This window comes from Micrasema longulum, unplaced genomic scaffold (genome assembly GCF_059751315.1).
Source record: "Micrasema longulum isolate JH-2025_06_02 unplaced genomic scaffold, ASM5975131v1 h1tg000376l, whole genome shotgun sequence".
Taxonomy (NCBI): domain Eukaryota; kingdom Metazoa; phylum Arthropoda; class Insecta; order Trichoptera; family Brachycentridae; genus Micrasema; species Micrasema longulum.
Window position 1 is genome coordinate 618,564 of NW_028277577.1, and position 25,479 is coordinate 644,042.

General features: G+C 32.1%; 1 protein-coding gene across 5 annotated transcripts; it reads left to right on the forward strand.

Moving 5' to 3' along the window:
- Window positions 1-1,357: 1,357 nt before the first annotated feature.
- LOC148282119 (luciferin 4-monooxygenase-like) lies at window positions 1,358-25,027 on the forward strand. 5 transcript variants are annotated; one of them, XR_015822176.1, is made up of 13 exons: window positions 1,358-1,525; window positions 3,465-3,600; window positions 5,037-5,244; window positions 5,428-5,620; window positions 7,576-7,695; window positions 9,062-9,233; window positions 10,747-10,887; window positions 12,368-12,493; window positions 13,003-13,086; window positions 13,443-13,589; window positions 15,840-16,005; window positions 22,455-22,718; window positions 24,675-25,027. XR_015822176.1 is itself a non-coding variant. In XM_088225621.1 (12 exons), exons 2-12 carry the CDS (start codon window positions 3,475-3,477, stop codon window positions 16,912-16,914), a joined length of 1,611 nt encoding a protein of 536 aa, XP_088081747.1. In that variant the 5' UTR covers window positions 1,358-1,525; window positions 3,465-3,474; the 3' UTR covers window positions 16,915-17,318. The 5 variants fall into 5 exon arrangements, 3 of the variants coding, with proteins under 3 accessions (XP_088081747.1, XP_088081748.1, XP_088081749.1); XM_088225621.1 differs by lacking the exons at window positions 22,455-22,718; window positions 24,675-25,027 and adding an exon at window positions 16,787-17,318; XR_015822177.1 differs by lacking the exons at window positions 12,368-12,493; window positions 15,840-16,005; window positions 22,455-22,718; window positions 24,675-25,027 and adding an exon at window positions 12,301-12,336 and having other exon boundaries at window positions 1,361-1,525; window positions 13,443-13,464.
- The last annotated feature ends 452 nt before the right edge of the window (window positions 25,028-25,479 follow it).

Here is a 25,479-nt window from a genome sequence, read left to right on the forward strand (position 1 = left end):
ACCATGAACTGATAAGCGTTGAAATTTTTCACGCAGGTATATAGGAGCGTTAGGACTATGAAGTACATTGAACAGAAGTGAGAGGGAGTGATAGTCTCTCCGCTGTCTAATTTTGAGCCATTTCAGTTGCCTACGATAATCAGAAATGTGGTCATATTTTCTAAGACCAAAAATGTACGTTATGCATGTATTCTGAAGTCGTTCAAGTTTATCGAGTTGCTCACAGCTTAAATCAGTCATGGAAACATCAGAGTAATCTAGAATGGGTAGTAGTAATGCTTGTACAAGAGTGCATTTAGTACTAATGGGTAAGAATTTTTGCAACCTTCTAATTGAGTGTAGACTGAAAAATATTTTGCGGCTTAATTCATTAGTATGAGCTCTGGTTTGCTTGATTATAAACTATAGTTTCCTGGTTCGAATTAAGTACACAGATGTAATTACATTTTCTTACTGATATCATACTTTTTGTATACACTAGTATGCCTGTGTAGCTAAATGAAATTAATGACTTATATTATTATTTCAATCAGAGGCGCCGCGCGCCGGTGTAATCGCATTAATGAACAAATAAAGCTAAAGGTCCATTTTTGGTCTGATTTCTTTCAGAATCTTTAAGTATTATTTTCCATTTGGTGATCCAGCCCTTTTGCTTTCTTACTCCCGTAAGCTCAAATTGTAAGAATATATGGTAAAATAAAATGATCAAGATTCGCCGCGATTGGTGTACCAATGCGGTGCCCTATACACCATTAGGTGCGGAAAGAGGATGATGATGATTATTACAGTTTTTCGTACGAAAGCGGCCTGACAATTGAGTTTAATTAAGCCGAGGCCTGGTTATAAGGAAATATCACGATTTTTTACATTTTTTAAGTAATAAAGGTCTATGAAATACTGTCCAGTAAAAAATTCATCAAATTCAATTCACACATGCAAAACTGTCATTATATTGGTCACGCCCCTAGTACGCCACGACTCATGTTTATTTGTTCCTGGCCATTGAAATTTGTTTAGAACATTATCACGAATCTTGACGTCACAACAACCACATCCAAACACGTTGCGTTTTTTATGCAACATATTTTTATCAAATTTATTTTTTACCTTTATTTTGAAAATACAATTAATTATTCTAAATCCATTTAATATATTTTTTATCGGTATTCATAGTATGTGATATTTCCTTAATGAGTTCTTACTACTCTGCACCTGATGACATAAATATATCGTTTTTTCAAAATTGTGGACTGGCTGCTTTCTGCATAACAACGTTTAAGTAATACTAATCCTGCTCTGTTTTTGCGTGTAGGTACATGTACATAGTGTATTTATTTGCGTTTTTGTTGCACATTGTGTCATAATTTAATAACTCGTTCAACCACAACCAGCTTTAGTTTGTTGCCCAACGCCGGCGACTGTGGACGTGTGGGCTGTTATAATTCAAACCGGATTTTCCACCTGTTTGTTTACCACTTACGCTGATAAAAAATCAACCTATTTCCTTGGATGACACTATTAACAGGTATGTCTTAAGAGTCTTTATTCAATAAAATATATACATTATAAAGAAAACAAAGTATTAAAATATATTTTGTCCCGATAAAATATTCAATAATAGTTTGTCATCGTTTAAATAGTTTATTTAATTCGTATGTACGCCTTCAAAAATATGCAAGAAATATATCGAATTCTAGGCCTTCCTTATTAGATTTTATAGTAATATAATAATCAAGGAATAACTATACCCGGTGTAACTATTTATACATGAAATATTTACGACCTAGTATAACTATACTAAGCTTATTATTATTATATTTTTTCGTACATTTTCAAGAAACTTTATGGTACAATTTAATGCTCTAATTTTTACCGCGCGCAAGAAAACATTTTTGTATCAAGTTTCCCGTAGGGCTAAAGTTCCTCATTTCAAGCTGTGCTAAGAATTGGCTAATGTACACATTCTGGGGGTATGAAAACAAAAGCTACTCTTAGAAGTTTTGATAAATAGCAAATTTTGACTAGTTTTATAAAGCATAAATTTTGATAGTGCATAACAGGCGTACATGTTACAATAAATAATCTAATTAATATATCATCGTCATCATTCCTCATTTCGCACCTAGTGGTGCATAGCGCACTGTATCTGTTTTTTTTTTTTCCACCACAACAGGCCAGGAGGCCCAATTGTAGTGGTGAATTACATCACAGAACACCCAGGCTTGAGAAAAATCACATTTTAATCTTTGTGTTCTCACCGAGAATCGAACCCGGAACCTTCCGTGTGTGAGTCAAGCGTCTTGACCGCTACACCACGGTGGCCGCCTTTACAATGCGGCGTATCTCGATCACCTGTAACTTAAAGATACGGTGATCTGTCCTACGCTTTAGATGCCAGTCCGGGAACAATGAAATATTGCAGTTAAAAAACCTTTAAAATAATTATTTTACGTCCACCCTGCCAGGAATCAAACCCAGGACTTCAAGAATGGTAGGCGAACGAGGAGTTATCTCCACTCAATTTCATTATTCAGCACTTTTTTATTTATTTATTCATTCTTTATTTGGATAACCAACAGCTATATTTATCTTATATATAAAGCAAAACAAATTACTAAAAGGCCAATTACAGGTTTTCACAAGTAGCATCACAGTAAGTTAAAAAGGATTCTCTAACATAAAATTAACAGTAATCTAATGTAAATCCAGAAGAAACTAAAAAATATATAAAAATTATTTTAAAAGCAAACGTCGTCATTATGATTATTCGCAAATAGATCTATGTTTAATGATTTTGTTATTATATTAAAATTATTAAAAGTTCGCCATAAATATAAATTTTTAGAAAAAAAGAGGAATATGAAGAAGAAGGTTATTCCTTAGAACTTTGGAAGGAACTTAAATAGATAGTTTGCATAGTAGTTCAGGACAGTCCATTAAACGAGAGGCAATTTTTAAAAGATAAATATGAATTTTGATTTTTACCGGAGAGCAGCTATTGAGTCGAAAACACTCGTCCAAGACTCTGGTTCTATTTCACACTGAATAAGAAAATCGAGTGGAGTTAACTCCGCCTCGTTGTGTAGTGGTCAGCGTGTTCGCCTGCCGTTCTTGAGGTCCTGGGTTTGATTCCTGGCAGGTTTGAAGCATATTGATTTTAAAGGTTTTTCGAACTTCAATATTTCATTGACGCTGGACTGAAGTGTAAGCCTGATCGCCTAAACCTACATATTTCCGACGATTGAAATACGCTGCATTTGCTTTACAAATACAATTCCCTATGCACCACTAGGAGAATGGGGATGATGAATTATAATATAATAATGCAATAAAGTCTCAAGTGTTATTGACATAATTTAAGTACCTCTTAATGTCCCGTCCCTTTCAAAACTAGTTTCCTGGCAATTTGCTACTGTCTGCTGTTTATTTTCTTAGCTTATTAACCAATTGAATTTCTATCACAGATTCAAAGCCATGGATTCAAAAGAGGATCGAGATGCAAAGTACGCTTCTTTTAAGAAGATAATAGAATCTATGGATCTCCATTTGACGAGAAATTCCTTGAAAAATATGAAAAAACACAGCGATAAGATATCTCAGGTACCTACACTGTTTTACGTCATTATTATCAATTATTAGAAACAAGTAGATTTAAAAAAATTGTAAAAAAAGAAGAAAAAATATAGTAATCTAAAATAAAATACCAATATTAATTGTCTTTGTACAGCCAGTTTCCAAATAAATGAACTGAACGAGCACTGATAACATTATCAAATAGGTTATTCTATCGAATTGTAAGGACGGTGTTCCTGGGCTACGATTATGATGGGAAGATAAAGACCTTCACCTTGACGGTATAGTTGAAGATAAATTCCCTCTAGCGATTATAAATATATACTACCGACCCCCCATCTTCAAGTTTTGGGTAGGTACATCGATATGAAACAAGGGAAAGAGTACGTCACGGTACACATATCTACGCTCTAAAATGACATAGCTTCAGTATGACGTCATAGTTGAAGATAAAAGTCTTCCGACCGACTACAAAGGTATACTACCGATACCCCCACCATCAAGTTTTGATGTAAGTACAACGCATTAAAAGTGTCAAAAACCGAGCAAATTTTCTTTTAATTATGATTTATTAACAATTTTAATCGTTTTGAGGTTGGCACTTTTTTTGTTGAAAAACATTTGTTTTAATACTGAATTTCACCTCATGAATTCAAAGTTTGAATGAGGTAAATCATACAATATTAGATCTGACTGTTTTCTGCAATATTCATATTTTAGGTTGTGTGATCATCCAGACTTATAAAAATCACGAAAATTCCTTTAACACATAGGTAATTAAATTATTTTTAAAGTTATTGTATAAAATTTATTAAGTGATTCTTTACGTAAATGTTAATATAAAATTATATGTTCAATACAGGATGACCCAACAAACTACAGGGCTGGCTGTTTTCTTCGAAATGCACATCTAGACTTTAAAAATCATCAAATCATCAAATACATCATTAAATTATTTTTTGTATTACAAAAAAATGTACATATTATTTATCATTTGTGAAAATAAAAAACAGTTTAACTGGTGTGTAGATTTAATTATTTGCTCTTTTCACAAAGGTGCTTTAAAGTTTTGTAATCATTTTGGCGAATTGATCATGTCCAATCCATTTAATCGGTGAAGAATTTACTTCCCTCGTTTCTCAATCCAATGAAGTGCATATTTTGTACTTCTGGATTACCTTCTTTCAGCACGAAGATGCTAAGGCTACCAGATTACAAAGAGCTCCTTCGGGCAGCTTTTCTCGTTTGGCTATGAGTAATTTTTCCGCGCATGTAGGCACCGCCAAGGAGAGTTATGTCCTCAGATGCGGTATGTGGTAAGCAAGCAGTACCAATACTTCTTGGATTGGTATAGGATTGATCAACAATAATTTGAGTTCGTCTAAAATTTTCCAGACAAGGACTGGATTTCACCAACTAAAGAATTATCATGTTACATAATATTCATAATGTTTATTTTTCAGATAAATATAGTTACGGGTCGTACTGAGACACACGGATCTGTTAGACTCCGCAGTATACGGCTGGCCCAGGAAATGACACGTCGCAAGATGGCCGCAGGTGACGTGGCAATAATCTGCGGGGTTAACAGTGACGATACAGCCATACCTGTGGTGGCTTGCCTGTCCCTCGGGGTTGCCATTTTGCCATTACCTGCCACTATGGTCCACGGTGCGTAGTTTTGTTTATTTACCCACTAGCTTTTACTCGCGGCTTCGCTCGCGTAATATTGAGAAATGAAATGAGGTTTTTTTTTGTTAATTGTTATTTTAGAATTTGACATAAATTAACTTATTGCATACCTTCAAGTATATTTTAGTTCAATGGCATGGATTATATTTTGTTTGCTTTTAGATGAGCTCAAGGCTATGATAACTATGGGACAACCGAAAATAGTATTTTGTGATTTATCGGTTGCTCCAGTTATAGACAAGGTCCTGAAGGAATTGGGAATGAACACAAATACTATAGTTTTTGGAGACTCTAAACATAAATTTATCCCAATATCAGATTTAATTAGGAACACAGGAACTGAAGAAGATTTCGAGTAAGTAAAAATAAAGAGATTTTATTTAAATTAACCAAATACACATATAACTTAATCAACACTAGGACAGAGACACGCTAATGTCGTTGCCCCTAAACTTTATAACTCCTACTTTAAAAGAGCAATTAAAGCCTCTCTTTTTTAAATAATCTATTTATTATTCTTCTTTTTCTTTGTTTTTTGTGGCCTTTTCACCTCTCAACTCGGGTGTTCTGGCCAAATAATATTTATAAACTGGGTCACAAATAGAAATGTCAATAATTAATTTTTTATTTGATTTTGTAATTCTTCTTAATTGAATTATTTACTTTCATTTTGTATTTTTTTTGTTTCTACATTTATTATTAATTTTCTTTTTCTTATTTTCTTCTTTTCCACTAAAATCTACATAAGTATCAATAAGAAGAAAAACCTGCATGTTACTTTCTATTTTTATTTTTTCCATTTTACTTTCACCTTTAAGAATACGAATACGAATGTGGTATTAAAAAAAAAAAAAAATAGTGATATAAGCATAGAATTAATAAACGTCCAGAAACCGTATACGCGCATCAAACAGAAGGCGACTAAACTTCCCCATTAGTTTCTTTTTAGACGTCGCTCAGTACGCAACTCCCGATTTGAATTCAACTATGCCGTGTTGTGTTGTTTTAAAGTGTAGAAATACTACCAGGTTATTAAAGAAACAGGATGGAATCACATTTTATGTCTAAATAGCAAATGCATGTGTAAGTAGCAAATGCATTACTTAAAAATTTAATTATTTTTCTATCTGTCAGATTGTCAAAAAACAAAATGGGCATTTTGTTGTTTTGCCAGGGTAGTCAATTTGTTTACGCTACTTTACTCATCTAATGAGATAACTAATGAAAATTGGACCTCTCGGATTAAACAACTCCGTGGTGGACATTTGACCGACATTATCTTTAAAACATCAAATATAAAAATATCAATTTTATGTCAAATATTTTTATTTTATTTTTTAAGTTCAAAGTTCATTAATAAAATTACTCTTTTAAATTATCTGCTCTGTTCTGTCAATCAATGTTACCGCGTGTAAAATAATATTTTAAAGAACTTAAAAAAAATAAAAATATCTTGCATTTGTGTTATGATTATATATTTCGCGATCTGGCAACATTAGGCGGCGATTTCATGCATACGCGCGCCGAAAGAGGGGCAAAATGGGGTTTTTTGGACACAGTCCGATGTATTCAAATGTGATTCTACGCTCCTTCTGGACTATTCTTAATTCTATGGATGTAAGTAATAAAAAATGTACCAGAATGTAAACAAGAAAAACGTTAATAACTAAATAATGCTGCAATTGAAAGGCGAACATCGGAAATCCTAAACTGAAGTGTTTTATGGTATTTACAAAATCTTTATATTTTCTATCTTATTATACAAACATATTAGGTTTAGTTATTCAATTGTTGCATACAAATTAAGTTCATCTGTCAAATTTCGATTTTTAAATTAAATTAATTTACCAATGTTTACTTACTTACTTACACCTTACACTAATTTAAAACTATAAATATTTTTAGACCAATATGATGTATGCATAGAATTAAGATGTATGCAATGATTGAATTTTCGCTTGCAAGTATTTTTGTAACAATTTTTGCTCACAAGTTCGGAATAACTACCGAATTCCGTATTACTGTCAAGTATATCTCAGCCTCGATTGATGTGAAAAACAATAATTTAAAAAGGTGTTTTTACATCACAATATTTAATAGTTCCTGGACTGGTACGTGACGCGTACGACTGATCATCTATCTACGAACATGTAATAAAAAAAAAACGAAATTCGCTGCGATTGGAGTAAATATAGAATGCGCCACTAATTAGGTGCAGATAAGGAATACTGATTCGTTTTAGTCTGTAGACAATATAATCCATTATGGAAACCGATAACTTAAATTACATAAAAAATAATTGCTTTTTAGGGTGACTGATTTTGATCCCTGGACCACAATAGCATTTATTGCGTGTTCAAGTGGAACTACGGGATTACCAAAAGGAATCTGCATATCTCACAAAAATCTGATGTTTAATGTATCATTTCCGTAAGTTAATGAACTTTATAAAAGAAATATTAAAATAATTCCAGAACAATTTGGTGACTGGCGTTGCGCATAACGAAATTAAAGTGATGAAGAAGAGAAGCGGGGTAGAGGCGGTTTTTAGTATTTCAGAATTATTAGAGTTCATATATAAGTACAGATTATTTTTCTGACAAGAGATGTAAAAAATAACTACCAAAGAATACAAAAGCAATATGGAGTATTTAGAATCACAATAATATGTCAAATATTCCGCTCAAAAATCGAATGATAGACAAACAGGGGTAGCGGCAGTTGTTGCCGCAAAAAATCGTTTTTGAGTGGAGTCCAATGAATACGAGGCCCCAAAAAAGCCCACAAATGGAATGGTCGAATGCTATTGGAAGGTTTGCATCCGAGATAGTGGATGAGGAACGCGCAGAACCGATAGGAGTGGAGGAGACAAAGGGAAGCCAAGAATTACTTTCGCACATGGATCAGAAAATGCCATAAGATCTTGTGCAAGAATTGACCCGATGAATATTGTGTCGTGTAATTCACAAATTGGATGAAGTATGTGGTCAAGTTCAGAAAAATTAGAAAAGGTCCTGTTTTCTAACAAATAATTGAACTAAGATCTGCGCGCGCATTAAAATCATTCAATGCTTGTGATAATGTTAACTGTCAACTTCAACTGTCTGTTAAAGAGCTGAATGTTATTTTTGGTGTTTTTTTCTGGGCTAGGCAATGCTTAAAAATATTTTTGAATTTGTTATACTTAGTCTTACCAGTATTTCATCAATATTTTGAGTTTGTCCATATATTTGTAGATGCATCGTAAGGTTTTAAAATTAAAAATATTGAGCATATTAATTGTTTGGCACGTTTAGTTTTATTTCAATTTTGTCTTACCTTCTTCTGTGGCCTGTTTTTCAAGAGGGATTAGCCTCCTGCGAGGTCGATTGCTAGCTGTCGATCCACCTCTTAGGTGGTCTGCCCGGGAGTCGTCTACCTTGCACATATGAGGGAGTCTGAGTTGTTCCATTCTTCTTACATGTGCATACTGATGTCTTCGATCTCGCATATTTCCCTTATATTCGATTTCCTTATTCTGCCTCGGAGACTCTTGCCAGAAATGCTCCTGAGAGATTTCTTTTCTGAGCGCGTTTTTTGTAATTGTGATGTCTGCTCTGCATTCGATCCCAAATGTCATGATAGGTCGCACGCAAGTTATATAAATTTTAATTTTGCTCCTGATCTTCATGTCAGGGTTTTTCCATATATAATTTTTCAAATATCCTGAGATGACTACTGCCTTGTTTACTTGACCCGTTGATTTGTTTGTTTTTGTAAATATTGAAAATATTTTTCACCTGTTTTCACATTATAGACGAGGAAACGATTGGGAAGGTCCATTGATAACTTCATTCGTTTCTTCTGCCCTTTTCTGGCTTTCTGGTGTATTTGGATATTTATTTTCTATCGTGAAAGGATACACTCGACTCTACACAGAACTTCCGATAACTGCTGAAATGACATTTAACGCCATAAACAAATTTAAGGTAAAATTTCTAATCTTGAAATAATCCAAATATTAATAAAAATGCCTAACTATGAAATTCGGAAAACAAAAAGTTGCCAAACTCTTTGATTAATTTTAACTTATTTCATTGTTCTGAACTCTGATTTTGCTGATTTTATTATTTATTTATTTATTTATACATACATTTCATATTTTACAAAATGTCACAAAAATACTACAAATTCTGCTTGTACTAGGAATAGACTCAGTATATGAAAGGTTGGCAAGCCAGAAATATTAGTATGCTTCAAGCTAAGGTTTCCTAGGACAGCGGTGCCCTTATCTTAACGGCCGTAGTAAACGGTGATGCGGTGGACAGCCGTCGTAACGGTGACTAGAAAGTGGTTTCCTAGGAAAACGGTGTTGATAACACCGTTAAATAATAAATCCACTCTCTAGTCACCGTTACGATTCGCGACGGCTGTCCACCGCATCACCGTTCACTACGGCCGTTAAGATACGGGCACCGCTGTCCTAGGAAACCCTAGCTTTAGGGTCTGGACTCTGGACACATCACCACGGTGCGGCGCCGCTGTTATTATTTATAAACTCTCCTTAATTTCCAGCTGCCCCGCTTTCCAAGCAGTGTTACCTATAGAGAATTCAAATCTTAATGCTACACATTATGATATTGATTTTGAAAGGAAACTAAACAAACTATAGAAAAGATGAATTATATAATTGCTTCATTTGGCGGTTGGCTTATCTTTAGGTACAGCTGTTCGCAAGGCTCAGTATATAGAGTTTACGTTAAAATAAAAATTTAATTTAAAAAATATATTTGTATTTCAAATATAAAATATTTTTTTTGCACCACAACAGGCCAGGAGGCCTAATTACAGTGGTGAATTACATCACAGAGCACCCAGGCTTGAGAAAAATCACATTTTATTTTTTGTGTTCTCACCGGGAATCGAACCCGGAACCTTCCGTGCGTGAATCAAGCGTCATGACCACTACACCACGGAGGCCGCCGTAAATATAATAAATTTACGAGAATTAGCGGCAACCAAGGGGTGTGCCATAACTGGAACTTGCTCCACCCTAAAAACTTGCCTCGGGCCGCACTATACATAACTTTAAACTTTTGCAAGCTTAACTTTTTGTAAATGTTAATATATTCTCTTAGTGCAATAAGTGTACTGACGGGTACGTCTCGAAACCGGTAAACTTGGAAAATATAGTAAGAGATTTATACAAATATATATCACTTTTATTTAAATGTTTGAAAACAATATTTATGTTTTTAATAATGAAAATACTAACTTTTTGTTGCAACTGACTCCGAGGTCAAGGTTTGTTGTGATAGACACACTTGTAATGAACACAATGTTCAATTCAATACAAATTGAAATGACGTCATTTTGTTGACAGTTTCAAGTTAGTTTTATCAGCCTATACCGTCATTATTGTCCTTGCGACATCATCGAACCATTCTAACTTTGAGTTTAATGTCATTAATTTAATTAAATTTACATTATTTGTTGTTTCAGCCACAAACAGTAATGATGTCTCCATCGGTGGTGTCTGAAATATTAAACCACCCACAAATTGATCAATGTGATTTCTCCAGTGTAATGGTGTTCGCATGTATAGGAAGCGTATTGCCATACGCGAAATTACTTTTTCTTCAGGTTAATTCATATAAATTATTAATGATATTTGTGTTTTTTAATCATTAATTCACGTTAATAATATGTTTTTTAAAGACGTCAAATCATTCTATGGTACTACCTACTTACACCAAAATATATACGAGTACATAATATGTAGTTAGTAATAGTTATAGTAGGGCCAATTTAATAGGTCACATTTGACACTTCATCAAAATTCAACAATATAACCTTGTAAGGACGGTAATAAAATATTATTTATTTTTCCGAATTTAGAATTGCACAATTGCTTAACTTTTTTCAGTTACGATTATATATTTATTGTAATAACGACAAAAGAAGGTAATTTTACGATTTACTTTCACTATTAAACCATTTTAAACATAATAAACTTTTTCTGTTCCTAACGTCGTTACAATGTTGCATCAGTGAACCCTTTTTCTTTTTAAACACTAGGGATGTTACCCAGAAAAATCGAATGTTGATAGTTTTGTTAAATTATGTACTTATCTTATTTTGTTCCTTAAATTTACGATAGAAAATAATAATGGGACAGGGATTCGACTTTTGATTTTGTAAATAAAATTACAGTACCTATAAGTTCTTTTTCATAGTACCTGAATTCAATTCACATATATTATGTTTGAAGTCCGAATCGATTCGTTAACTTTAATCGATGTTTTTAAGCGGATCACCTCACTATGAGGCTAAAACCGACAAATTTCAAATGTGACCTATTAAATTGGCCCTACTATAGATCTTAAATGTAATTTGCAAACAACAAGGCTATCGTACTCCGGAAGAATCGTAATTAATAGTCCTAGAAATGGGAAAATTATTGATCATGATTCTGACAAAAAGTGAGCTAATCATACGATTTTGCCATTTTTAATCGCTGCCCTAGTTCTTGTATGTTCGAAAGACCATTTTTAGAAAATTGAGTTATGAATGCCAATACGTGTATTATCTTATTACGCGTCTACGTAGCTAAAGAATTATTCTTTTTTTCGTTAGTAAATAGTATTTTCAGCGTTTGTGGAGTGCCAATCTCCACTTACTTATTTGATTTTAATAACAAATAAAATGTCTCTTGAACATACAAAAACTAGGGCAGCAAAATTGTGTTATTTCAAAATCACGCTTTTTTGAAAATAAAGTAAACAAACATACGATGAAAATAATTATTTTCTAAGGTATTTCAGATAAAAAAAAAACTAAAATTTTTATATAACTAAAATCTAACTAAGTACCTTTCCATCGCCAAATTACGACTTTTGAAATTTAGACTAGACTTAGGTATATTGGTAATCATATATATTAAAGACAAAGTATTTGTGTAAAATATAATCTAATGATTTAAAAATTAACTTAAACTTGAAAGTTATTAAAGAAAAAAAAGTTATCCAATTTTTTTTTTGTTTTTTTAAATTCTAGGTTAAACCAAATGCAGACTAGTGTTTTTTGGTCAAGGTTTGTACTTACAGATTTATTTTTATTTTAGAATAGATTACCCAATGGGAAGGTGTCTAACACATACGGTATGACGGAATTAACAGGAATAGTTTGTCTCCCCGGAGAGCTTATTCCAAACTCATGTGGTAAATTTGTACCCTGGGTTAAATTCAAAGTGAGTAAATACCATGGTGTCATTTTTTCATGTTATTGATTTCAGGAAAGAGATTTCACAACAAACCCCTTAAAAGACAATTTGGTAATTAACCCGATTGAAAACTTTATATTTTACACTAACAGAATTATGCAGAATTTTAAAACCGTTTGAACTATTATTACCTGTCGGGTTGTGGTCCCGTGGTAGAGTTGTAGACTCACGCATCAGATGTCTGATGTTCGAACCCTCTCGACTTATTATCAAACGTAAACAAATAACATAGGTTTATTGTAATATTCAGCATTCAAAATTTAAATTATAACATAAAACAATAAAAAAAAACTTAACTGCCTAAATGAAAGAAAATTTTGTGTATACTATAAATTTTAATTGGCGAAAAATAGCTCAGAATCATTTTTGAATTAGTTAATTATGAAACATAATTTACATTTATTTAAGATATGACAGACAAAAGCTAATATTTATTTAAAATAGTTCCGAAATTAAAATATTTGTATTTCAAATAGATCGTTGATCCAGTAACCAACAAAGAATTGGGACCAAATCAAACGGGGGAACTAAACATGAAATCTGACTACACAATGTTTTCCGTAAGTATATAATATACGAGTATTCGTATATTGTTTTTAGTTTTATTCACTTTCGAACTGTAATAAAAACAATTTGATTTATTCCCATTCTTATAAATGGTGGTCATATCTAATGTTTAATCTCCTCCACCGAACCTAGGTCTATAAAATAATGGGTAATTAAGTAGGGAACAAGCGCTCATATATCCTCGGGTTATACCAATGGTCCATCGAAGACGCGGCCATTTTTCTATCTCCGCAGAACCTTAACCTAGATGTTTCAGAAAAGTTCATTCTAGCCAATTGTTTATTCTGTCTGCAGCGATTCTTGTACTGACCCTCACTTGGTAATGATCAAATATATACTTTGCTTCTAGGGTTACTACAGAAACCCAGAAGCCACAACTCAGGCATTTGATGAGGATATGTGGTTCCGAACTGGAGATCTGATGTACTATGATGAAGATGGGAACTTTTTCTTTGTTGACAGAATAAAGGAAATGTTCAAGTATCATAATTATCAGGTTGGCGTTTATTTGTATTATCTGTTACAGCACTTTATTTAAAATGTACCTTTTATTTATATGGCAAATAATAAAAAATATTGAAATCGTTGATCTAAACATTATATAACATACACTTCATAAAATATAAAGTAAACTTAAAATTGTATGATTGTTAAATAAATTTAGTAGTCATGTTTTGAGTTTATTTCGCTCTACACATAAAAATGTCTGCCTTAAACAGGTTATACCTAGTAAGACAGACCACACATAATTCAGAGAAATCTATTACCATAAAAAATGTATTAGATAAGAAATATCGGTAATGTTCGTAAGAAAAATTAACTTGGGGGCAATATTTAACAATATTTTGAGTTTGTCCAAATTTTTGTAGACAAGGACTGGATCAACTCCCTAGGAAGCTGTTAAAATTAACATATTACAACAGAGATGAAGAACATTTTAGAGAAGGTAATATGGAAGTCTAGGCATTTGCAGGGCTTATGACCTGTCATTCGGCTCTTTAACTTCAAAAATATCAGCAGATAAAAGAATTGCAGAAATATAGATGTTCAAATATGAGCAGAACGGTAAATGTTACACAGTGTGTAAAGTGGCCACTTAAACCAGCCAATGATAGGTCATAAGCCCTGTAGAAGCCTAGACTTCTATATTACCTTCTCTAAAATGTTCTTCATCTTTGTTGTAATACCTTAATATTAACAGCTCCCTAGGGAGTTGAATCCAGTCCTTGTCGAAAAAAATTTGGACAAACTCAAAATATTGTTCTTAATAAGGGTTAGTTTTTCGTTTTATCTCCTCATGTGATTGGCTAAGAGGCCTCGTCGTGTTTAAATTAAAATCATGCAAAAATCACTATTTTAGTGCCATTATCCATGGAGAAAATAAGGGAATACATGTTGATGAAGAAAAGTCAGACTGCGTTTTACCATGAGCCTTTTAAAATTATGTCACTCAACTTATGCCACTCAACTTATGCCACTCAACTTATGCCACTCAACTTATGACACAAATTAGTCATTCTTTAACCGCCAACCGGTATGTTTAAATTTAAACTGAAAATAGAATAGGTTTTTTTTAAAAAATTACATTAAAAAATTGACTATTCAGGGCGTGGAGTCTTTAGCTAGTAGCTAGTTACCGTGTCATAACGTTTTCGTGTGTGTGTTCCTGAAAACGGAAGGGACCAAAACCTACCACCGGTTCACCCCATCAGGGATAAAGTTGTAGGGTATTTGAAGCATAGTGTAGGGGAGTCTGCCCCTCTAAGAAAAAATTGCGATTCTTTTTACAAGATTTCTCCATCCCGGCCACAATAATACTAACGCAAACCGTGCGTGATGACCCTTGTGTTTTCATACTTATGGTGGAAACTTCCAGAAGGTCTATGTTCGTGACCAACTAACACAAACAAACGCGGGTGACGATTGGCCGAAACGCATCAAGCGATGATATGATACGGTTTCCGGAAACGAAAACAGGGGTATACACAACTCCGAAAATTCAGAGGTGCTCAACCAGTTTTTTTTTTTAACATAATGTCGAAAATTACTTCTTGACGTTTATTATATAAAACAAAAGACGAGTGATACTTTAATCCACAAATTTGGAATATCCAGTTACCGGTTTCATCGCTCTCGCAACATCTTCGAGACTGGTATCTTTATTAAGAAATTCAATGTATTTATACAAAGTAGAGGTAAGGATAGAGAATTCAAAATTTTATGAGAGTAAATTAAATAAAATTATTTTTGTCTTAAGGATCCTTTATAAAGTGTTTCAGGCTAACTTGTGAGTTGATATAATCATATTTATAATGAGTTTAAGTATTGTATGTATATTATTTTTAATTGCAACAATACAATACATTATTTTTAATATATATTTTTATATTTAGAATATACCTTATTATTTTTTTTAGGATTAATGTATCACTCGTCTTTTATTTTCTATAATAAATTACAATGAACTTCTATCACGAATTATCACTTACAAACTTAAACTTCTTAAATTTTTATAAATTTTCACATATTATTTGTGAACATAAACTAGTCAATGACAAGACTATGAAAAATCTCTATCTTTAAATCTTTTAAGATTAATCTAACGAATTCTTTGAATCCAGTGCTATCTTAATCAAAATCCTTTAATGCAGTATTGGTCAACAATGATTTGGATGTATCTTAAAAATAGGTATATTAAATATCTTATACTGATACGATGTTAATGATAGTTTGGTTTTTGTTGAAGATAAGTCCATGTGAATTGGAAGAGGTGATCCGAAGACTTCCCGGAGTGCATGACGTATGTATCGTGGGAATAAAACAGGTGGATGATAATTACCACACCAAGGCGTTTGTGCAACTTGCACCAGGTGCTAAAGTTACCGCAGAAGACATCAAGAATATTGTCAAAGGTTGGTGATCTGGAAATTAACTTCTTAATACCTTATTTGAGTGTTTTCCAACCTTTTTGAATTCGCGACCCTCTTATAGGCAGAAAAATGACAGGCAACCCCTTGCTTGGCGGGGTCGCAGACACAAACGAGGCAAAAGTTAAATAAAATTATAATCCTGGGGTTTTTCCCTGCTAATTTTTCATTTTTTGCTTACGGCCGCGACTTCCCGCGAGTTAATGTTCATTATTAAACAAATGAAATATTATGTATTGATTTTATTTCATGTATGTGAGTGTTAGCGCGATCGCATACCATTTTTGAGGTGCTGGGTTTGATTCATATCAGTTCAAACTGCAATATTTCATTTGGAGCGGTACCTAAAGCGTAATACTGATAATCACCTTACCTTCATGTAACAGGTGATCGAAATTCACTGCATTTAGTTAACCAATGATATGCCTTATGCACCATTAGGTGCGGGAAGGGTAAGGGGCTAATTTCGTTTACATGAAAATGAGATTTTAGTTATTTGGTTTTATTTTTTTTTAATAGTGAGTGGATTTTTTTAGACTGAAATTTTCAATGCGTTGAAAACGGGAATCAAGTCTGATTCGTTAAGTCCACGACATTAGCCACGGGACCACAGCCCGATCCCGCTTGAGAAGTCATATTGGTATTTTTTTTCGGATTGAATAAAATGTTTTACGGACTATTATTCGTTATTTTTAGATTATTGTGTTTCCATAATCCATTCCGTGAATTCACAAGGATATGAATTTTAATGTTAATTTCTTTCCAGAAAATTTATCGGAATACAAGCGCATTAGAGACGGGGTCGTTTTCATGGAAAAGCTTCCTACCACTCACTCAGGAAAAGTCGACAGAAAAACTATCAACCAAATTAAATTGACATTACCAGGCGTATAAGTTTGAAAAAAAAATCTATTATGTTACTGTGAAGATATTTTAAAAATACATTTTTTTTAAATGGAAAAAATAAATATTAGCGTTTTTATAGTTTACCCAAATATTTCAATTTTGGTGGCCCCTTTTAACGAGTTGAAAATAAATCACTATTAGAAAATGGAAATCAAGTTGAGGTAGAGTGAGGTTCGAACCTCGGACCTCTAATCCGTGAGTCCACAACACTAGGCACGGTACCGTAACCAGATTCATGGATTTCAGTTGTAAAATACTACGAATTTCAACTAGAGAACGTACTTATCTAAGTATAAAAATAATTACTTTATTATTCAATGTTTTTAAAATTATTTATTTTATTTTCCAATTAATTTATTATAATTAAAAAATTTATTAAAATAAAAATATTTCATCGGTGTTTTGATTTAAGTTTGCTGAAAAAATATGATTTCATTATCAGCATTCCCATATTCGCACTTACTGATGCACAGGGCAGGGTTCCTAAAAGGTGTTCCGCGGAACTCTGGGGTTTCATGGAAGGACATTTATTGAAATAAAAAATCCCTGAAATAATGTTTCCCAGGGGAGTTATAGCTTATAGCCTATAAGTTATAGGCCATCGACTGATGTCATCAGACCAGACCATCAATATTAACTGTGTGAGAATTTGATCGATATTAAGATAAGCTTACAAAAAACATAAAATGTTTTGCGGTTTTTGCAAAAATACACATGCGATAATAATATGGGTGGGTCAGAATATTAATGGATCAAGTCCATCGATCCTGATTCTGAGATAATTAGACCTAAAGTTGAAAGACTATTGAAAAATCCAGGGATATTTTCGCTGCAAACACTTAATTTATTTTAGTACATAAATCAATTTAAATAAATAGACAAAAAATAAGTTACAAAAAGGCTTTATTAATATCAGAAGTACGAATAAAATAAAATAAAATGGACATGATTCACTATTATTATGAAAATTTTCACAACGAAAATGAAGCACATTTAAAAATTATAAAGCAACATCAAAATACAACATTAATCATAAATAACCTTCTTTATCAAGGTATACTTAACTAATGAATTCTATCTTAACAATGTTTGAGTATGTCCAAATGCTTGCAGACTGGCTGGATTTCCCCCCTCGGGAGTTATTCATATTTAAATTTATTTCAACAGAGAGGGAAAAAATTTTGAGAACGGAATATGGAAGTCTAGGAATTTACAGGGCTTATGACTTATCATTGGCTGGTTTAAGTGGCCACTTTACACACTGTGTAACATTCACCATTCTGCCCATGTTTAAACATCCACATTTCCTCAACTCTTCCATCTGTTGACTTTTGTGAAGTAAAAGAGCTGAAACCTTTATCATGTGGGTGAGATTCATACGGCTGAACCAAATCACCTACTAGGCAACGCCTGAAAACAATTTCCCACTTTTTATACTTCTTCTTTTACCAGGTAGTAATTCAACAATGTTTGATTATGTCCAAATGCTTGCAGACTGACTGGATTTCCTCCCTAGGGAGTTGTTCATATTTAAATTTATTTCAACAGAGAGGGAAAAATTTTTGAGAAGGGAATATGGAAGTCAAGGCATTTACAGGGCTTATGACCTGTCATTGGCTGGTTTGAGTGGCCACTTAACACACTGTGTAACTTTTAGCTTTTCCATTTTTTAAATATTAAATATAACAATAGAAGTTTTTCTAAAGTTTTGTTTATGTTAGTTTAATATGTCGGTATGCATAAGAAAGGAATTAACATTACCAGGAATTAATGTTCTAATTGATTAATGACTATTGTTAACTGTCAAAACTCGAACAACAAATCGGCTAGGTTATTTATTTATTTATGCTTTATAAAGTTGGTTCATAACATTTTAAGAACTAATATAAACTTTTAATAATATTACTTTTTTTTTTTTATCAAAATTTCTTAATTATATATTTTTTCAAATAAATTTCAAATATTTCAATTTTTTCTATTTCTTTTATTTCTTCAGGTAACTCATTGTACAGCTTCAATCCCTTGTACAATGAATTTTGAGATTCAATTTTTTTCCTCATTGGTAATCTTATCTTTTTTTACCCCTTGTTTCATATGTATGACATTGTTGGTTAAATTTTATTATTGTTTTTATTTTATTCATCCCCTTAATTATTTTATGTTTAAAAATTGCCACATTATATTTAATTTGTTGCTTTACTGTGAGCAAGCCAATTTATTCGTGCATTCTTTCTACATTAGAATATATATATATATTTTTAGTATAATCCTCATTGCCTTATTTTGAAGAATTTGTATATTTTGAATTTCTCCTTCATTACATAAAAAAAGAATGAATGAACAGTAATTTATGTGTGGACATATTATTGTTTTATATATAAGAATACTACTTTTTAAATCTATTACATTTCGTAGTCTTCCCATAAATGAATTTTTTTTGAATTTTTTTTTGTTACATATTGAGTGTGTTTTTTAAAATTTAAATATCTATCCAAGTAGACCCCGAGATACTTTATTCCGTCCACATAATTTATATTCATATTATCAATATTGATTTTGTAACCCTGGGGTATTATTTTTTTCCCAATATTCATATATTTTGTTTTTGATATATTAAATTTTATTTTATTTACTTTTAACCATTTTGATATATTTCCTAAATCGTAATTAAGTTTATTTATCATTGTATCATAATTATCTCCTCATATATAAACTAGTGCATCATCTGCAAACAGTTGGATTATGAAATCGTCTGATGGTATCGTTTTCTTAGACAAGCTCTAATCGAGTTTTATTGTATTTTGTTGATAAGATAAAAACCTAATTTAACATGAAATCTTGGATTCTTATTAACTTGGATTTGGCGCAAAAGTCATCACCCTGTCGGAAGATGCCATAACTTTTGCAAATAGCAGGGAATGTTAGTTCTGTTTTAACATTTGTGAAGTAAACAGATACAAAATACACGTCAATAAGACATGAATTGCTATACTCGTCGTATAATTTGTTAGTGGTGTTGGCGCAGCGTGAATTTGGGCGCAGATTTCCCGGTCGTCCGACACCAACAGGATAAGCACTACGGCGTTTAGCCGTTCGCCAAGTAGTGTATGAGACAACATGAGATGCTGTCAGGTCTGGCCGGCCCCGGAGCAGCCGTTCTGCTGAGAATATCCCGGTTGTGGCTGAATATGTCGCAGAGGATCCCGGAGTATCCACCAGACGACGTGCCACGTAATTGGGCATCAATCGGCGGTCTTTACAGATAATTTTGGGATTGGAGAACATGTGGTTCTAACACGATGGATCAACGGCGCATATTGCACGAGCCACAACTAATATTCTGAGGGCTGTGTTTCAGGGTTTCTTAATCTCTCGTTTTAGTGATTTGCACTGGCCGGTAAGATCACCCAATTTAACCGTTCTTGACTTTTTTGTGGGGTTTCTTGAAGTTAAGAGTCTTTATTAAAAAGTCTTAATGGAAAAAAAGTTAAGTTATCGAATAAACACAATCCAAAAGCAGAATAAAAAAATTTCATTCATAAAAAAAAATACAGTCAAAGAACATCGGGAGACAACTTTTGCGCCACCTTGTACTTAAAATCTCCACCTTTTTATTTTTAGAGTCGATTTAAATTTTTTTTTGTGAAAATAAGAAAAGAAAAACAATCACCCCCCAGGAATATTTTCAACTAATCATAAAGACATTGGAACAATTTATTTTTATTTGGGAAGAGAGAGGAGAGAGGAATTAAATTAATTTAATTTTAAATGAAATCAGAGATTTTTCTTCGAGCAGGACATATAAGCTCATCAGAATTTACAAGGAGAGGGTGAAATACCCCTTTATCACCAAGCGGGATTAATATTGGATACAATATATAAAAAACGCTTTTCAAAAACAATGCACGCGGCGGACATCCGTCTAGTGCGAAGAATACAATCGTTACCGATACTTACGCCGCTTCCGGTCATCTCTTTCGTCCCGCGAAAATTATCGAAAGGGTTTATACAATAGTTAACATTCTGACGAATATGAGATACGACCATTGCAAAAAAACACAGATTGCAAAATATTTTATTTTTTTTCGTTGAAACTAATGATATAATATTATAGAAATATAATTTGTGGGTTACGATATTGTACGTGGGAGGTATCGATGTATTGATAAAAAGTCAATTAATGATAAAATAAAGTAAGATATATAAATATATATAAAGATTGATAAAAGACATGAAAAAAATAAGAAAATAAATATACGTTAGTGGGAAAAAGAATTTTAATTGAAATCAATAAAAAGTATTTACCATCATAAATTCTTTATTTTGTGGCTATATGTATCAACATATTTATGTTAATGATTTTACTACTTAAGAATAACGCCGAGTTTATAAAAAATATCAGATTTGTAATATGAAAATCTTCAATGGAGATTGTACTTAATAGCCAAATTAAGTTACATTAGTAGCATGCGAGCATCAAACAATAATCGACGGATAATATCGTCATTATATTTAGTTTAATGACTATTGATTTATCCAATTTAAAAATTATTCAATTTTAAAGAATCCATATTAATTTTACACATCATTTTAAAGGAATCCATGCAAGCGCGACCATGTTTTCATCGGTAGCCATTTCATTTGGGTTGGTGTTGTGTTTAACATTTTTCAACATAAATGCTTCGGTAAGATAATATATTTAAATATTTTGATAGCGAAAAAATACACCCATAAAAAAATAATGAAATAATGTTCTCAGAAAACCAGTATCAGAGGTATTTTTAGTGGGATCTTTTAAATTGTCCAACTATATATTTTTTTAGGATGTGTCTTCTATATATATATAATATTTTCCTTCATGCGTTTGAAGATAAATCCTTTGATTTAAGAGTAAATTAATTTTACACAATACCAGCCTGTTTTATGTTTTTCTTTGAGTCCGAAAATATAATTTGTTTTTTCTTGTGCAAGACTTTTTTGTTAATCATTATTTTTTCCCCTCTCATTAATTTTAGTTTTCGTCTTATTACAAATCTAAATCAAACTAGTTTGTTACAAATCATTCAGTACTTGCTTTTGCAATTCAGCAATATTGCTTGCTAAAACCAACTTAGCCTAATGCGGCCTCCGTGGTGTAGTGGTCAAGACGCTTGACTCACGCACGGAAGGTTCCGGGTTCGATTCCCGGTGAGAACACAAAAATTAAAATGTGATTTTTCTCAAGCCTGGTTGTTCTGTAGTGTAATTCACCACTGTAATTGGGCCTCCTGGCCTGTTGTGGTGCAAAAAAATGAAATGAAAAAAAAAAAAATGCTGGAATAAATGTTATTGTATTACGCTTTGTTATTGTCTTATGCCCGTTATTGTCTTACTGAAAAAAAAAGAAAAATGAATATATTTTTAACATTCAAATGTAGTTGAAATTTAACGGTAACATTTTAAAACGCAAATTATTCAAAAATAATATTTTCAAAAGTATGATAAAAATAATTTTCGATTGTCAATCAAATAAATAATTTATTTACAAGGTTGTTATCAGTCGATCGTCAGATTTGGAAACTGCCAGAAATCCAAAGGCAAACTCCTACCCAGCCAGTCACGTCTCCAGACTACTATCCAATCTTCAGACGTTGCCAGGTCATGAGAAGATAGGAAGCTACCTGAGGAGTCACCAAGCCAGAGAGACCATAACTAACGGGGAGAACGAAGCCCGCCTCTCTATTCCCGGACCTATCCCAGACATTGAAGAAATTAAGAAAGTAATTGCAATTTTGGAATTCATTGGAAATGAGGTAAACAGTCAACTAATCGTGGAATAATTGACATAAAATTTCGCATTCTTTTTATCAACGTTCTACCAACTATCAAAATAGCCGTTGAAAACAGAATGTTTAAAATTTAAATAAAAAAAAATAAAAAAATCACATAGTACCTAAGTTTTTTAGTATGCCGTAAATGATATGTTATTCAGAGCAGCGAAACGCCACGTATCATAAAACTATTTTTAAAAAAATGCAGGTAAATAATAACTGAATTTCGCATTTTCTGGTGGAACTGCATTTGAATTATGGTTAATCAAATACGATTTTAAGTTTGATTGATTGTCAGACTGATCGTCAGACTTGGAAAGCTTAAAAATGTAAAGGCTAAATAACTGATATGCCATGAAATGAATCTCGCACGAGAGTCACGTTAAAGTGGAAAACAAGCATCACTTTTTTGATTTTGAATCAATTTCCAAACAATGTAGGTAAGACAGATGCTATGTTAACTTATGAGGTTCTGTAGAAAAACCAAAAACAGATTTTCACGTAAACATAAACCACAATTCGTTTTAGAAATTTTAAATAGTATTAAATGAAAAATTAATTGATTTTATGAACATGATACGATATTTATTTTATATAAACGCTAAAATTTACGTCCAATATTCCTAGGTATCGGCTAATACGATGCAGCATAAAATTCTGAAAAAATGTAATACATATGGGTAACTCAATTTTGAATATAGTGACATATCAATCAGCAAGCATCTTAGGCGTCGGTATTATATTATTTTTTATAATTATTTTATTTATCGACTAAGTTGTAATTTTATAGCTATACTTTTTTTTACAATATTTTTACATTATCTCACAGTTTTACAATGGAGTGTGTTATTTTGTTTGTGTATGCTTATTGCTGACAGAATGTTTTAAAAAGTTAAAAATATATTAAAAACTAGCGGACCGTACAGACGTTGTCCTGCCCAAACGTTGGCTTGGCGGCTATTAGCTTGGAAAAATATTTTTCATTGATAAGTAGGTACCTAGGTACTTGTTTATGGTTGAATTCCAAAACGGAATAAATAATTAATTTTCAAATATCGAACTCTTTTTGCAAATGTCAAACTCTACTTACCAACGGAGGTGCACTTTATTCATGAATGCGATTTTCAAAAATGAATTGAATTATTTTAGTACCTATTACCAAAAATCAAGTAAAAATAAATAGATAGGAATTACATTATAAGGAATGTAAGGAAATAATCTAATTGGGATTCATGAAAAGCGAATGTTATTTGTAAACATTCAAAAACAAACTTTTTTAAGCATAAAAAAACAACATCTTTCCATTTTTTGTGTATGCATTCTCGTTGAATGTAGCCCTGGTGGGTCGATGAAAAATATTTTGTCATTATTACTTCCGATGTTTAATTTTTAATTTTAATTTTAATAGTTATAATTTATCATTAATATAAGATTAAGTTTGTTAATATTTTGATTATTTTGTTGTAATTTTTCTAGTTATTAAGTTCTATCTTCCTTCTAATTTTACTGTAAGTTTCTATTTTCTGTTAAATAGGCACTATCAGGTTTTGGTGGGTTTTTCTGTTAGAGCCTATTTCAATTTATGTTGAAATTTTTATTGGTTTGGATATGTGTTTATTATTACAATTGATATTTTGATGTTTTTCTTGTCTTTTGATTGTATGTATATTGTTATTCCTGTCTGTTTATGTTTTTCTTATGTTTATAAATGTAACTTGTTTTTGGCCGATGTTATCAAGTTTTGGTAGTAGGCCCTAATAAAGAAAAAAAAAGAAAAAAAAACATTTTTAGTTTTGGAATTTAATCACAAACAAGTACCTACGTACCTACTTATCAATAAAAAGTATTTTTCCAAGGCAAGCCAACGTTCGGGCAGGACAACGTCTGTCCGGTCAGCTAGTATATTTATAAAGATAATAAATGACGTTTCGTTTTCAGGTTATTCCGCTAATTTTGGGATCAAACAAATCACAATCTTCCAAACATGACGTAGAGATACTGACATGACGCAGAACGTTGCTGAATTAAATTCTAGATAAATATAAAAACAATACAAGAATACCTACTTATGTAGGTATGTTTGAAATAATTATTCGAAAAAATGAGATCTTATTTTAACAAAATAGTTAGGTTAATGACAATTTCGTAATCGAAAATGCAAACGAAATAATTTTGGTTATCAAATAATCACATTTCTAAAATTTAGTAATCACTTTCTCTAGATGAATAGCTGTAATTACATTGAGAAAGTTTTATAAAATGTAATAATTATACCAAATTTTGACATTTAATATATTAGTTTTACTAGTTTGCCCGCACAGTGCGTATCCATTTACCCCCCTAATAATGGTGACCATAAATTATATTATATTACTAGTTATAATTAACTTGTTTGCTGCTTTAGTAGATTGCTCACCACTCGGAAGTTTTTTTTGGCTGAATACTAAAACAGGTAAGGATAAGTATTTATAAATAATTATTGTGGCTAAAAATACCTATTTCATGAATTATTTTTTTATTAATTCCCTTTCAGCACTTAACGGTGCATAGGGCACTACATAGATACACCAATCGCAGCGTATCTTGATTTTATACGATAACAATAAGTTATCCTACTTTGAAAAAAAATCATTTAAATATTGATTTAAACCGTTATTCTTCGTTGCAATATTTCACGCTGGACTGGCACCCGAAGCGTAAGGCTGACCACCTTACCTTTATGTAACAGGTGATTGATGTACAT

Bases quoted from the DNA above. Each gene is read 5' to 3' on its own strand.
- LOC148282119 (XM_088225621.1), top strand. From the start codon at position 3,475: ATGGATTCAAAAGAGGATCGAGATGCAAAGTACGCTTCTTTTAAGAAG. The intron at 5,621-7,575 runs GTAAGTAAAAAT...ATTGCTTTTTAG, and splicing joins GGAACTGAAGAAGATTTCGA to GGTGACTGATTTTGATCCCT. The intron at 13,590-15,839 runs GTTGGCGTTTAT...TTTTTGTTGAAG, and splicing joins TCAAGTATCATAATTATCAG to ATAAGTCCATGTGAATTGGA.